The following is a 15,000-nucleotide window of genomic DNA, read 5'->3' as shown; positions in this document are numbered from 1 at the left end:
TTTGAATTTTTTTTTTAGCGGGGAGGGGGGGGGGGGCGTTTTTTTAATGTTTGGGTATTTTTGTTTGGTTATATGCTTGTTTGTTTGTATACGTTTGTTGTTTTGGGGTTGTTGGGTTGTTGTTGTTTTTTGTTTCTTTGTTTGTTTTGGTCTGTTTGGTGTGGGAGGGGGGGGGGGTGTTGCCTTTGTAAATATAAGTGAATTGATTTATTAATTTAGTGAAATGTCTTGCATGGAACTAGACTTCTTCCAAGGTTCGATTTTGCTTTGAACTATCTTCTGATGTTATCATGTCGTTATCATTTATTTACGCCTGCTGCTGTAACATTGTATAGATAGTATGCGCTTGGCTAAGAAGCTCATAACATTGCCATCCGGAAGTATAACAGACAAGCACACAAAACTGTGTGTATCCTTGAACGTTTATAGTCGGGTTAAAACAGTTCAGTGAGCATTACTCATAAACGCGAAACAACAACAAAGACCTGAGTGACGTCATCTTCGAACTATCTATAGCCAGCTTAACACCGTGAAAACATTGTAACACTCATATTGTTGTCAAGAAATGAAATGAGTAGGAAAGAAAGTGCCAGTGGGGCCATGTGGTCTAGTGGTATGACAATCGCATTCGGATCCGAAGGTCATGGGTTCGAGCCTTTGCTCGGCGCATAGTTGAGTCATTGGAAAAGGCTCTTTATTACTCACATTCTCTAACCGTACTCAGGTGTAGAATGAGTACATTTCCGTTGACAGCTTTGTCTTTGTCGGAGAAAAAAATTGTAATATCGTCTAACAGGCGTCGTGTCTTGTTCGACATGTTACGTATTGCTGTTGGTCATGGACCCTTTGTAAAGTGCTTTGAGCACGTTTAATGGGTCTTGCGTTATACATGTTAAAAAAAAAAAAGAAATAAATAAGCTCAAAAAAAAAGCACAAATAAAGATCAAGACAACATAGAAAATAAAAATTCGCGGCTACGGTGAGGGCTTGACCCCGCGACCTTACTGGTACGACAACTACGCCTGGCCGGGGAGAGCGTGACTCTACCGTCTGAGCTATTCCCCCCCCCCCCCCCCCCCCCCCCCCCCCCCCCCCCCCCCCCCCCATTAAAAAAAAAGAGTGGTTTCAAACTTACTGTCAAGATATGACGATTGACTGTTAACTTTGAACCTGACAATATTTATGATTAATTACCTTCCTGGTGATTACGCGCACTTCGAAGACTGCTGGTGGTATATGTGTGTGTGTGTGTGTATGTGTGTTTGTGTGTGTGCGACGTGTTTTTTGTGTGTGTTTGTGTGACTGTGTTGTGTGATGAATGTATGCGTGTGTAATGAATGTGTATGTGTAATGAATGTGTGTGTATGGATAATGAATATCTGTGTGTGTGTGTGTGTGTGTGTGTATGTGGATAATGAATGCGTGTGTGTTTGATTAATGAATGTGTATGTTTGTGTGTAATGAATGTGTATGTGTGTATGGATAATGAATGTGTGTGTGTGTTATTACATAAAATACCCTCTAGTGCTGTCCGTCAAAACATTGTGTAGTAATTAACGCATAAAACTATGTGTAACCTTTAATGACTTTTATTGATGGTTTGCGTTTAAGCAAAATACTCCACCTGTTCGGATTGTGCCCGCCATATCAATAGTAGTGACACACAAAATTATGTAACGTTTAATAACGTTTATTTGTGGTTTGCGTTTAAGTGAAATACTCCACCAGTGAAGATCGGGCCCGCCATATCAATAGTAGTAACATACAAAACTTTAATAACGTTTATTGATGGTTTGTGTTTAAGTAAAATACTCACCAATTCGGATTCTGCCCGCCATACCAATTGTAACGATCCATAAAACTGCGTTGTAATATTAGACATGTTTATGCCGTAATTTTGAGAACTAATCACCCATTGGCGGTCTTAAATAAGCAACGACAAACATCTGAGTGACGTCAACTTCATTCATTCGAGACTATTCTGACACGGAATTAATAGGGAAGAAAGTGTGATGTTAAAAAAACTGGTTCCTATTTCATTGGAAGTGTAAAACCAGTCTTCCGAAGGACTGGGTAGTGATGATATCTTATTTTCTAGTCTAAATATATTATGCTGGTCGTCAATAAATTAAAGCCATCATCCATCCTCGCTCTTGTACGTCCCGCCCGTAATCCTAAGAATCTGTCTATACTAAAATAGTTATGCCACCTTTATTATGTAACCTATTCATTGTTATTATTATTATTATTATTATTATTATTATTATTATTATTATTATTATTATTATTATTATTATTATTATTATTATTATTATTATTATTATTATTATTATTATTATTATTATTATTATTATTATTATTATTATTATTATTATATTATTTTATTTATTTATTATTATTATTATATTATTATTATTATTATTATTATTATTATTATTATTATTATTATTATTATTATTATTATTATTATTATTTATTATTATTATTATTATTATTATTATTTATTATTATTATTATTATTATTATTATTATTATTTATTATTTTATTATTATTATTATTATTATTATATTATTATTATTATTATTATTATTATTATTATTATTATTATTATTATTATTATTATTATTATTATTATTATTATTATTATTGAGTTCGTCGTGTTTATCGTAAAATTCAACTTCTTGTAAGCAAAATATTTTATTTCCTCATCAGGAATATACTGTATACTTACTATCAATTTAAACTTTCATAATGATATAGTGGATGGACTATCAAACATATCTTCCATGTTAACAAACGGATGTTGTCAACGTTCTATTGGTGATATGCGTTTAAATAAAATACAATATCTGCCTGCCAGATCAAACGTATCAAGACGCCCAACTTTGTGTAACCTGAATTATATGTTATAGTTTGATTGATATTATATCGATTTGGTGAGAACTAATCACCCAGCAGACTGTCCAATAGACAGATCTTTTGATGCTATGCGTTTAGGTAAAATACTCATCTGTTCGTGCCGCCTGATCATTCGTACCAACCCACAAAATTATGTGTAACATTACACGTTTGTAGTGTGTTAGAGAATGTTCATTGAGAGCTAATCACCCAACTGGATGTCTACATTAAAAAATAAATCAATAACTTAGAGCTGAGTTTCATCAACTTCATTCATTCGTGGGTCTTTGATAAATTTCCTATAATATATTATTATTATTTATTTCTTGTGGATTGAATTTTGTGGTGGTGAGTAGAGGAGTGGACAACAACAACAGCAAACAAACAAACAAACAGACACACAGATAAACAAACAAACAAAGGATGTATTCGGTGAAATGTGAAAGCGATTATACAGCCATGCGGGGATCCACCACGCCCGCCAGTAAAAGGAACAACGAGTTGAAACGTCACAGTTTTCACGATTTCTACCACAGGTAATCAATATTAATGTGGAATCTACATCTCATCTCTATTTGTTCCTAGTTCCCTTGTCTTACTTTCTCTTAGGTGTTTTAATAATGATTCTAGAACATTTTACTATCCCATTTTCTTCCCTTTTACTGGCGCTGATATGACCTAAATGTGTTGCAAGCGCCGTAAAACCCTTAAAAACAAAGAAACAAAGTTGATGCCAAACCACAATTTTAAGGATTTCGAAATGTTTTTAAAATATTTGTGAGGGTAAATTGTTGATTTTTAAAAAGTTACTTATTAGCGACTACAATAGGATTCAATAGTCGTAGCGTCACTTCCTTCCTAATTACGCATGGTAACTTAGTAACACTGGCTCTAAACTATCGGAACAATGGCGGACGCCCGTATGAAATATATCTCCGGCTAGCATAAAAGCGTATCCAAAGGAAAAAAAAGACATAAACTTGATCATGTTTTAACTTTTACACATTCTGGTCACAAGACATATGAAAAGTTCTAGCCAGCTTGAAGAATAAAAAATAATGATTTTCTTTGTTTAGAACCAAGACGGCCGCCGTTGCCGGGCGGTGTGACATCAGACTACTAATCCTATTGTTATCTCCTAAAAATGACGAATTTTTAAACTATTCAAGTAGGCACTTCTAGATAAGCCATCCACACTCACCAACCAACACACAACAACATACTTCCTCGTATCATAGACATATATATAATATAATAGGCATCTGCAAGTATGTAGTGTTGCAACCAAATTATATTGTTATTCGTCTGTATTGTATGAAATCTGGTGGGATTTTCCGTGGATTTGTTGTTCTAGGATTTCAATTTCTTGATTGTTGTTTAACACCGTGGAGAATTAATTATCTCTCTTACGTGCTTTCTTCTTGTTGTTGTTGTTGTTGTTGTTGTTGTTGTTGTTGTTGTTGTTGTTGTTGTTGTTGTTGTTGTTTTACATATTTCTTTTGATTTTTTTTTTTTGATTTTTTTTTTTTTTGGTTTTGTTTTGTTTATTTTGTTTTGTTTTGTCTTGTTTTTGTTGTTGTTATTTTTTGGTTTTGTTTTTCCGGTTTGTATTATTATTATTATTATTATTATTATTATTATTATTATTATTATTGTTATTATTATTATTATTATTATTTATTATTATTATTATTATTATTATTATTATTATTATTATTATTGTTATTATTATTAGTATTATTATTATTATTATTATTATTATTATTATTATTATTATTATTATTATTATTATTATTATTATTATTATTATTATTATTTATGAGATGGTGACTGTCTCGTCGTGTAGCTGCAGCCTTGCCATTCATTTTTTTAAAAGCCCACGGAGTTTATCCCCAGTTTCAGTAGCGTTAAACGTACAGGAGTAGCAATTGACATCACGGTTGTCTATTTATTGCCAGGTACTTTCCGCCAGTTCTTATAGATCCAGCTACCCAAATCACTGCCTGTTGGACAAAGGCGTTCTAAAAGTTTTATAAAAAAATTGACTGGACTTCAGATCCATACCGGTCCCTTTGCTTGTGGGGAAGTGTGGTCGGATATTTGGTAGATGGGTCTTTTATATTTTGGCCGAAAGTCTTTTGCTACTTAAAAGCGTCCTATAGATAGTATGCACTTGGCTAAGAAGTTCACAAAAGTTACCATCCGGAAGTATAACGGATCAACACATAAAACTATGAGTAACCATGAACTTTTATAGTCTTGTTAATGCAGTTTAGTGTGAATCACTTACAAACGCGGATGGCAAAAAGTAATATAACAAAGGCTTGAGTGACGTCATCTTCCTTCTATCTATACAAAAAGTAGCAAGCAATTGTAATTGTCTGTTTCACGCTACCGAAACTGGTTCAAACTCCCGCCTCCATGGTCCTTGATAAATGCTTTAGATGACCACTTTGTGAAAGAAAATGTGCGGCTATGTGGTCTTGTCGTATGACACTCGCTTTCGGATCGGACGGTCCTGTGTTCGAGCCTCCCTCGGCGCATAGTTGAGTCCTTGGAAAAGGCTCTTTACTCACATTCTCTCACCGTACTTACGTGTAAAATGGGTACCAGGACGTTAACAGCGTTGTCTCTGTCGGATAATAAATTGTATTATCGCCTAACAGGCGTCATTCATGTCTCGTAATTTTTGTTACGTGTTGATCTTGTTCAGGGACCCTTTGTTAAGCGCTTTGACCACGTTTAGTGGATATTGCGCTATAAAAAAAGCTAAATTGTTTTGTTTTGTTTTGTTTTGTTTTTTTAGAAGGAAAAAATAATAATAATTTGAGACAGAGCAGTTGTCCCCTCGGGTCGTGTTTTACGTAGTGTTTTCTTTGTTCGGAAATTCATAATTTTTCTCTCTTGTGTTTAGCAATGGACAAAATTGTTCATTTGGTTTGGGAGTTGCTTGTATTTTTTTGGCAGGGGGGAGAGGGGTGGGGTGGGGGAGAGAGAGAGAGAGAGAGAGAGAGAGAGAGAGAGAGGGGGGGGGGGGGGGGAGAGAGAGAGGGGGGGTGTACCCATAGTAGAGCTGCCAACTTCTTGAAATTTCAAAAATTCGTAGTTTCCAAGAGAAACATAGAAAAATTGAGCTTTTGAGCTTTTATATAGCGCAATATCCACTAAACATACCCAAAGCGCTGTACAAGGGGCCCCTGGTCAACAGGAACACTTAACATGTAGGGCGGGACATGACGCCTGTTAGGCGATATTACAATTTTTTTTTCTCACCGAGACAACGCTGTTAGCGGCCAATTACTCATTTTACACATGAGTACGATGAGAGAATGTCAGTAAAGAGCCTTTTTCCAAGGACTCAACTATGCGCTGAGCGAGGTTCGAACCCAGGACCTTCCGATCCGAAATCGAGTGTCATACCACAAGACCACATTGCCGCCCAAAAATAGAAAAAGTAACTTTAAATAGCTTTAGAAATAACCAATTTGCTCTCAGCATGATCCATAACACTCCAAAGCCCTGAATATAGGTTCTGAGGAACTCAGCTTTCCTTCTCAACCAGATTTATTTGAGTCAAAGAGGCGAATGCAGATTTCTGTTTATGTAACCAAAAATTCGTATTTCTACGATTTTTTCGTAGTAATTAGGTAGGTCTGCCATAGTACATTTGTTGGCGTGTCAGACCGAGGCATTAGGCAGTCACATGACACTCCGCAGACCACTGTGTCCGACTTAGTAATCGTCCAAAATCAATGGTCTTTCTTATAATATGTTATATCCTAGTCTCTTTGTTATCTCCATCCTCATAATATACAAATATCACTCTCTCTCTCTCTCTCTCTCTCTCTCTCTCTCTCTCTCTCGCTCTCTCTCTCTCTCTCTCTCTCTCTCTCTCCCTCTCTCTCTCTCTCTCTCTCTCACACTCTCTCACTCTCTCACTCTCTCTATCTATCTATCTATCTCTCTCTCTCCCTCTCTCTCTCTCTCTCTCTCTCTCTCTCTCTTATATATATATATATATATATATATATATATATATATATATATATATATATATATATATATTATATATATATATATATATATATATCTCCAGTTCTATCTATCTATCTATCTATCTATCTATCTATCTATCTATCTATATCTCCTTCATATCTTTCTGTTGTCTGTCGACATCGAGCTATCTGTATATTTCTTCTTCAATTCACCCCCCCCCCCCCTTTCCCCCGTCTCTTTCTTCCTTTGTTTTCTTTATATCCTGTTGAAAGAGAATCTGAGTAATGTATTATCATAATGTCTTCTTGTTTATCCTGTTGAAAGAATATGAGTAATTTAATACCCTACTGTCTTCTTTTTTATCCTGTTGAAATCCTTTGAACATGCGATTAGTCAGACTATAAACGTTGGTGGTTGGAAAGGGGGGGGGGGGGGGGGAGAACAACAAATACTCATGGAATTATGGTGGGAAACAACAAGACAACTGTTTTCCTCTTTGTAAGTCCCTGAATACATGACTCCTCAAAATTGTAGTGTTCTCTGAATGAAGAAAAATACTGATTGGTAAACGTTGAAAGTTGACTCCTCGTTTGATCCTGCAAGAAACGATGACGGAGACCTAGAAAACCTTCCCTCCTTTGTTCCTTCTCCTCAACTCAAACGCATAGTAAATAATGTTTCTATTTTGTCTTTTATCTTCCTTTATTTTCCAGTAAGTTCCTGTTCCTTCACACGCTGACCTCTCTAATCATCCCGATCACACCCCTGGGACTCCCTACCCACTACCCACGCCACGCTAACGTTTCATTCATACTCCAACCACCATTGAGTACAGATGATACAAGTTATATTGCATTTTATTTTATTTGTTTTCCACGTTCATTTGTTTATGGTTGTGCTGACGAAGGATTTGTACCCGAAATGTCCATTATGTCTGTATTGTTCCCATTCGAAGCCTCTCCATTTTCACTCTTTCGTTAGTAAATAATACTTACTTACTTAATCCTCTTCGGGCCTTGAGGCACATAGGGCATCCACCAGACATCTCCATTTTTTTGCGATTGGCTGCTTTTGCGGTGGCTGTATTACAGGACAGGCCTGCTTCCTTAACGAATCCCCCTTTTTACCTCTCATCCTTTTTTTCTCATCAGGTACCTCGTCCACAACACGTATGCTCAGCTCCAAGGGGCCCACCCGAATCGGATGGAGGAACCCCCGGGCGCAGGCACCGACGAGTTCCGCTCCCACAACCACGCGGAGCGGATGATGCGCAAGCTCGAGCTGTACGCCACCAAGAGGCAGCTGTGCGACGTGGTGCTCGTCGCCGAGGATCGACGCATCCCCGCGCACCGTCTGGTGCTGAGCGCCGCGTCGGATTACTTCGCCGCCATGTTCACCAACAACGTACGGGAGGCCACCATGGAGGAGATTCACATCCGGGATGTCGATCCTGACGCCCTCGTGGCCTTGGTGCAGTACACCTACACTGGTAAGTGGAGACTTTCTTTTAAGATATTTACTCTGTTTGGATGGGTAAACGTGGGGAAGGAAGGTATTGGACTTACAATACGATTCAATAGTCTGATGTCACGCCGCCCGGCAACGGCGGCCATCTTGGTTCTAAACAAAGAAAATCATTACTTTTTATTTTTCATGCTGGTTAGAACTTTTCATACGCCTTGTGATCAGAATGTGTAAAAGTCAAAACATGATCAAATTTATGTGGGGGTTTTTTTCCCCTCTTGATACCCTTTATGCTCGCCGGAGAAATATTTCATACGGGCGTCCGCCATTGTTCCGATAGTTTAGAGCCAGTGTTACTAAGTTACCATGCGTCATTAGGAAGGAAGTGACGTTACGACTGTTGAAGAGTATTAGCGGGAAAGAGGAAAAAGGGACGCCCAAAGACAAGATGGTTGGATAAGGTAAAGGACGTTATGAAGGAACTGGGCCTGGAAGAAGGTGATGCTCTGAACCGAGATGCATGGAGATGTGGCATTCATGATGGCAACCCTGCAAATTGCGGGATAAGCTGAAAGAAGGAGGATGGGGAAATGAAATTAATTGTGCGGTTATGTGGTCTAGTGTTATGACACTCGCTTTTGGGATCGGAAGGTCCTGCGTTCGAGCCTCACTCGGCGTATAGTTGAGTCCTTGGGAAAAAGACTCTTTACTCACATTCTCTCACCATACTTAGGTGTAAAATGAAATGAGTACCTGGCCGTTAACAGCGTTGTTTCTGTCCGGAAAAAATACAGGCGACATGTCTCGTCCTACATGTTATGTGTCGCTGTTGGCCAGGGACCCCTTGTAAAGCCGTTTGAGCACGTTTAGTGGATATTGCGCTATATAAAAGCTCATTTTAAAAAAAATAATTGACCAGAAAGCTTTAAATCTGGATCGGTTTGAGATTCCATCAGGATTAGAGACATTCTAATTGCTAAGCTGGGGACAGTGGAGGGAATTGGGGTGGGGGGGGGGGGGGGGGGGGATTCTATATATTAGAACACCATTTTTTTTCTTGTATCACGAAGCTGTCCCGTCCGTGTGGTTTGTCTGACCTGATTCTGGATATTGCATGCAAGGCCCTTTACTTCGTGAGTTCATTTTCTGGTAGACAGACAATCAGATAAATGCTGCTATGTGTGTAAAAGATGATTGATACCTCTCCTCCTACCCCCCCCCCCTCCCCACCCCCTCTTTTTGTTTTCTTCTTATCATTCCTCCATATAAAATGGTACGCTGTTGTTTGCTGTATATACATACATACACAGTTTTGGCCATTTCGGTGTGTTCCTGTTGATAAGAATCATGAAGCTGATGATCGAAATCCTTCTTTTGTCCTACTTTTTTTTCATTAAAATTTTTTTTTAGCTTTTATATAGCGCAATATCTACTAAACGTGCTCAAAGCGCTTTACAAGGGGTCCCTGGCCAACAGCAACATTTAACATGTAGGGCGGGACATGATGCTTGTTAGGCAATATTACATTTTTTCGGACAAAGACAATGCTGTTAACGGCCAGGTACTTGTTTTACACCTGAGTACGGTGAGAGAATGTGAGTAAAGAGCCTTTTCCAAGGACGCAACTATGCGCCGAGCGCGAGGCTCGAACCCAGGACCTTCCGATCCGAAAGCGAGTGTCATGCCAATAGACCACATAGCCGCACATTATAGATCTATCTTTATTACTGCTTCTGGGAGCCTCTGTGGTGTAATGGTAGCACGTCGTCCGACCGGTGATCAGGTCTGAGGTTCGAATCCCCAATCGAGGTAGACTGATTTATGGGGGTCCCGATAGCTCGGTTGGTAGAGCATTCGCTTCACACGCAAAAGGACCAAGATCGATCCCAGGTGCATCGATTACCCCTCTAACTGCTATACTCTAGGGGGGGGGGGGGGTCGTTTTAAAGAATTTGGCCAGAAAACTCATCTCCCTTCGACTAAAGCTAAGACTTTTCAACTCAAACGTGAAGTCTGTCCTACTGTATGGATGTGAAGCTTGGAACATCACAGGCATGTTTAAGGAGCGTACAGATTTTCGTAAACAGGTGCATGCGTAAGCTACTCAGAATAAAATGGATGGATAGAATAAAAAATGAAGTATGGAAAAGAACACAGCAGAAACCAGTGGGAGAGGAAATAGGAAGAAGACGATGTAGGTGGATTGGACACACGCTTAGAATGAATGACTCCACTATAACAAAGAAAGTATTGGACTGGAACCCTCAGGGCAGAAGATCAAGGGGAAGGCCACGAGGAACATGGAGAAGAATTAAAGAAGCTTATATACAGAGAAGTGGTAAGATTTAAATGGCCGTCATCTTGGCAAAATGGGGCTGGAGGAGGGGGGGGGGGCGGAAGTGTACGAGTGGTTGAGGTATTGCACTGTGACCCGGAAGGTTCCACGTTCGAGCCCCGCTTCAGGCATTTCTGTTTTTATCTTTGGACAAGATCATTAACCTCCGAATTTGCTCGCCTGGACAACATGGGTGATTCCTGTTGACATCTGACATCTTGTTTGATGAATTATGTATATCCCTTCGTGGAATGCCTAGGCGACGTTATCTTATGGTGTCTCTGGATGGAAGGATGTAATTTTAATTTTCATCTTTTTAAAAGCTCTTGAACCCGGGGCTTCAGCAAAGTCTTTGATTGTCCCAGGTTTGAGAGCTGGAGAGCTAATCAATAGACTTCAACAGTCGTGACGTCACTTCCCTCGTAATGACGCGTATTAGCTTAGTAACTGGTTTTAATCTATCTGAACAAAGACGGACACCTTTATGAAATACTTCTCTGATGAGCACAAAAGTGTATCAAGGCGAGAAAAACATTATAAATCTGATCATGTTTTGACTTTTATACATTCCGGTCACATGACATGTGAAAACGTTCGAGTTAACATGCATGAAGAATAAAAAGTACAGATTTTCTTTGTTTAGAACCAAGCTGCTCGTTGCTGGACTGACGTGACATCAGAACAAGTGAATCCTATTGTTGACACCGATGTACTTTGCACACACACACACAATAAATATGTACTCACGTGACCTTTTACGTTGGATTACGTCACCTGGTTATCTTATATACGTACGCAGTGTTGTATTTCGATATGGGACGATTGTAACAATTTTCTGACATGCGTCCGCAGAGAGAGAAGCGAATCGGGGCCCCGTAGATCCCACGAGATGCCAGGAAAATATCATCATCATCGTCATCATTACCATCATCATCATCATCATCATCATCATCATCTTCATCATCATCGTCATCACCATCATCGTCATCATCATCATCATCATCATAACACAACAACATAATCACCACTCATCACATCATCATCATCATCATCATCATCATCATCTTCATCATCATCGTCATCACCATCATCATAATCACAATCATCATAATCACCATCATCATCATCATCATCATCATCATCATCATCATCATCATCATCGTCATCATCATCATAATTACCATCATCATCATCATCATCATCATCAACAACAACATGGCCACCACTGTCATCACCATCATATTTGAGAATTTTTTGGGACAACTTGAGGGCTATTTTTTTTTTTAATCCATTAACTGAGGGGCAGCGTGGCTCAGCGGTACGGTCTTTGCTTCCTACCCGAAAGGTACCGAGTTTGATCACCCGCCGCTGCTCTGTGTGGCCTTGAGCAAGTCACCTCACCCTAGCTCAATTTTCAGCGCTGCACTGCGGCTGACGCCTTAGGTATTACAATTTTTTTCGGATAGAGGCAACGTTGCTAACGGCCAGATACTCATTGTGAGTGAAGAGCCTTTTCCAAGGACTCAACTATGCGCCGATCGAGGCTTGAACCTCGGACATTCCGATCCGAAATAGAGTGTCATACCGCAAGACCACATAGCTGAAAAAAAAAAAGAAAAGAAAACTTATGTTTTGTCAGCGAAATAATGATGATAATTATTTGTAGAACATTGGTCTGAATGTTAGACCGGGTCGGCGAGCTATAGGCATTGGTTGGTTCACGTGATCGGGGTATTGCTATGATATTCCTATTGTCTGTGTTAGAACAATGGTAACACTGCCATACTCTGGAGAGAAAAAAAAAACCATATTTTAAACTTTGGCCATAAATCTCGTCCTTCAAATTTCGATCGATTTAAATGACCCTCATCTTGGCAAAAAAAAAAACTCTCAAACCTGGGACTTCAGAACTTCGCCGCGAAGTCCCAGGTTTGAGAGTTTTTATCAAGATGAGATGTCATTTAAATCGATCGATATTTGAAGGACGAGTTTTCTGGCCAAATTTTTAAATATGGGTTGTTGTTGTTTTTTTTTTCCAGAGCTCGGCAGATTGATGGTCGGTAATGGCTTAATCAGTCGTTACCAGTCAGGCAGGGTATTCAACAAACAAACAAACAAAGAATATATGTATGTACATGATGTCCTGGGGGGTGAGGGGGGGGGGGGGGGAATTATCGATGGAATACACCATACCGAGTGGAAGTGATAGCTAGTTAGTTATCAGTGTCAGACATCCCATCCCATCCAAGCTGCTGCCAACTGTTGCATTTTATTGTTATTATCCCATCCATATCCACTTTCATACTGGATATCCCAATATACATTATCATGCTATCTAGGCTGGTTTTTTTAAGAAGAATAGGAAATTTTTTTAAAAATAAATTGTTTAGTAGTTTTGTTGTTTGTATTTGTTTTTTGTTGTTTTGTTGTTTTTTTTTTGTTTTTTTTTTTTTTTTTTTTTTTTTTTTTTTTTTTTTTTTTTTTTGGGGGGGGGGTTGGTCTTTTTTTTCATTTTTTTTTTTTTTCATTATTTATCTTCTTTATTTTCATTATTTTTCTTCTTTTAAAAAAAATCGTCATTCTTTTTCTTTTTCTTTTCAACTTGTTGTTGTTGCTGTTGTTGTTTGTTTTTATTGGATAATGCATTTATAGATAGAACAAATTTTGACGTCACTCAGATCTTTGTTATTATTATTTTTTTTTTTTTTTTTTTTTTTTTTTTTTTTTTTTTTTTTTTTGCCATCCATGTTTATGAAGTTCTCACTAAACTGTATTAACCTGACTATAAACGTTTAAGGTTTACACACAGTTTTGTGTGTTGGTCCGTTATACCTCCAGATGGCAATGTTGTGAGTTTTTTGGGGTTTTTTAGCCAAGCACACAGAATTGATTGTCTGGGTCAGACATTAATATACATGAGTATTGCTTTATCAGTCAATAAAAAGTAGTAGTAATAATAATAATAATAATAATAATAATGATAATAATAATAATAATAATAATAATAATAATAATAATAATAATATATAATAATAATAATAATAATAATAATAATATAATAATAATAATAATAATAATAACAATAATGATAATAATAATGATGATAATAATAATATTAATAATAATAATAATAATAATAATAATAATAATAATAATAATAATAATAATAATAATAATAATAATAATATAATAATAATAATAACAATAATAATAATAATAATAATAATAATAATAATAATAATAATAATAATAATAATATTAATGATAATAATGATAATAGTAATAATGATAATAGTAATAATAATAATAATAATAATAATAATAATAATAATAATAATAATAATAATAATAATAATAATAAATTTCCTTTTATTCGTCCTATGGGGGAATTGTTTTTCTTTTGGGTCAATTCCTAAGGAAGACTTGGATAACCCAGGTCCGTGGTGGAGAAGGGGGGGGGGGGGGGTGGTGTGGTGTGGGGTGGTGGTGTGGTGGTGGGTGGTGTGGTGGTGGTGTGGTGGGTGGTGGTGGTGATGATGGTGGGGTGGTGGTGGTGATGGTGGTGGTGGTGGTGATGGATGGTGGGTGGTGGTGATGGTGTGGTGTGTGGTGGTGGTGGTGTGATGATTGGTGGTGGTGGTGGTGGTGGTGGTGGTGGTGTGGTGGTGGTGGTGGTGGTGGTGGTGGTGGTGGTGGGGTGGTGGTGGTGGTGGTGGTGTGGTGGTGGTGGTGGGTGTGGTGGTGGTGGTGATGATGGTGTGTGGTGGTGGGGTGGTGATGATGGTGGTGGTGGTGGTGGTGGTGGTGGTGGTGATGGTGGTGGTGGTGGTGGTGGATGGATGGTGGTGGTGGTGTGTGATGGTGTGGTGGTGGTGGTGGTGGTGGTGGTGTGATGTGGTGGTGGTGGGGTGGTGAGATGATGGTGGTGGTGGTGGTGGGTGGTGGTGGTGGTGGTGGTGATGATGATGGTGGTGGTGGTGGTGAGGTGGTGGTGGTGATGATGGTGGTGGTGGTGGTGGTGTGGTGGTGTGGATGATGGTGTGGTGATGTGGTGGTGGTGGTGGTGGTGATGATGATGGTGGTGGTGGTGGTGATGGTGGTGGTGGTGGTGGTGATGATGATGGTGGTGGTGGCGGAGATTGGTATGTATAATGTAATAAGGCGATGGCGGTAGTGGGTTAAATTGATTGGAAAATGATGACTATTTGTCACTGTAGACCAGAAATGCCTAGTACTACGAAAAGTTCGCAGAAATACGAAACTTTGGCTTTAGCTACAGAGCTGCATAATTTGTCGCTTTGACTCA

General features: G+C 38.4%; 1 protein-coding gene across 6 annotated transcripts in view; it reads left to right on the top strand.

Annotated features, from left to right (window-relative positions):
- LOC144969907 (kelch-like protein 5) overlaps positions 1-15,000 on the top strand; it is a 142,414-nt gene that overhangs the window by 95,416 nt on the left and 31,998 nt on the right. For 4 of the 6 annotated variants that reach the window (XM_078908969.1, XM_078908970.1, XM_078908968.1 and 1 more), the window contains one exon: positions 8,047-8,384. In XM_078908969.1, the coding sequence (XP_078765095.1) occupies positions 8,047-8,384 (338 nt within the window). Of the gene's footprint in view, positions 1-2,713; positions 3,436-4,175; positions 4,224-8,046; positions 8,385-15,000 lie in introns of those variants that run through there. The other 2 variants (XM_078908971.1, XM_078908974.1) reach the window with 2 other exon arrangements.

Source organism: Berghia stephanieae, chromosome 4, assembly GCF_034508935.2.
Source record: "Berghia stephanieae isolate SIO BIC M18660-M18661 chromosome 4, UCSD_Bste_1.3, whole genome shotgun sequence".
NCBI classification, from domain to species: domain Eukaryota; kingdom Metazoa; phylum Mollusca; class Gastropoda; order Nudibranchia; family Aeolidiidae; genus Berghia; species Berghia stephanieae.
This window is presented reverse-complemented; position numbering and strand designations above follow the sequence as displayed.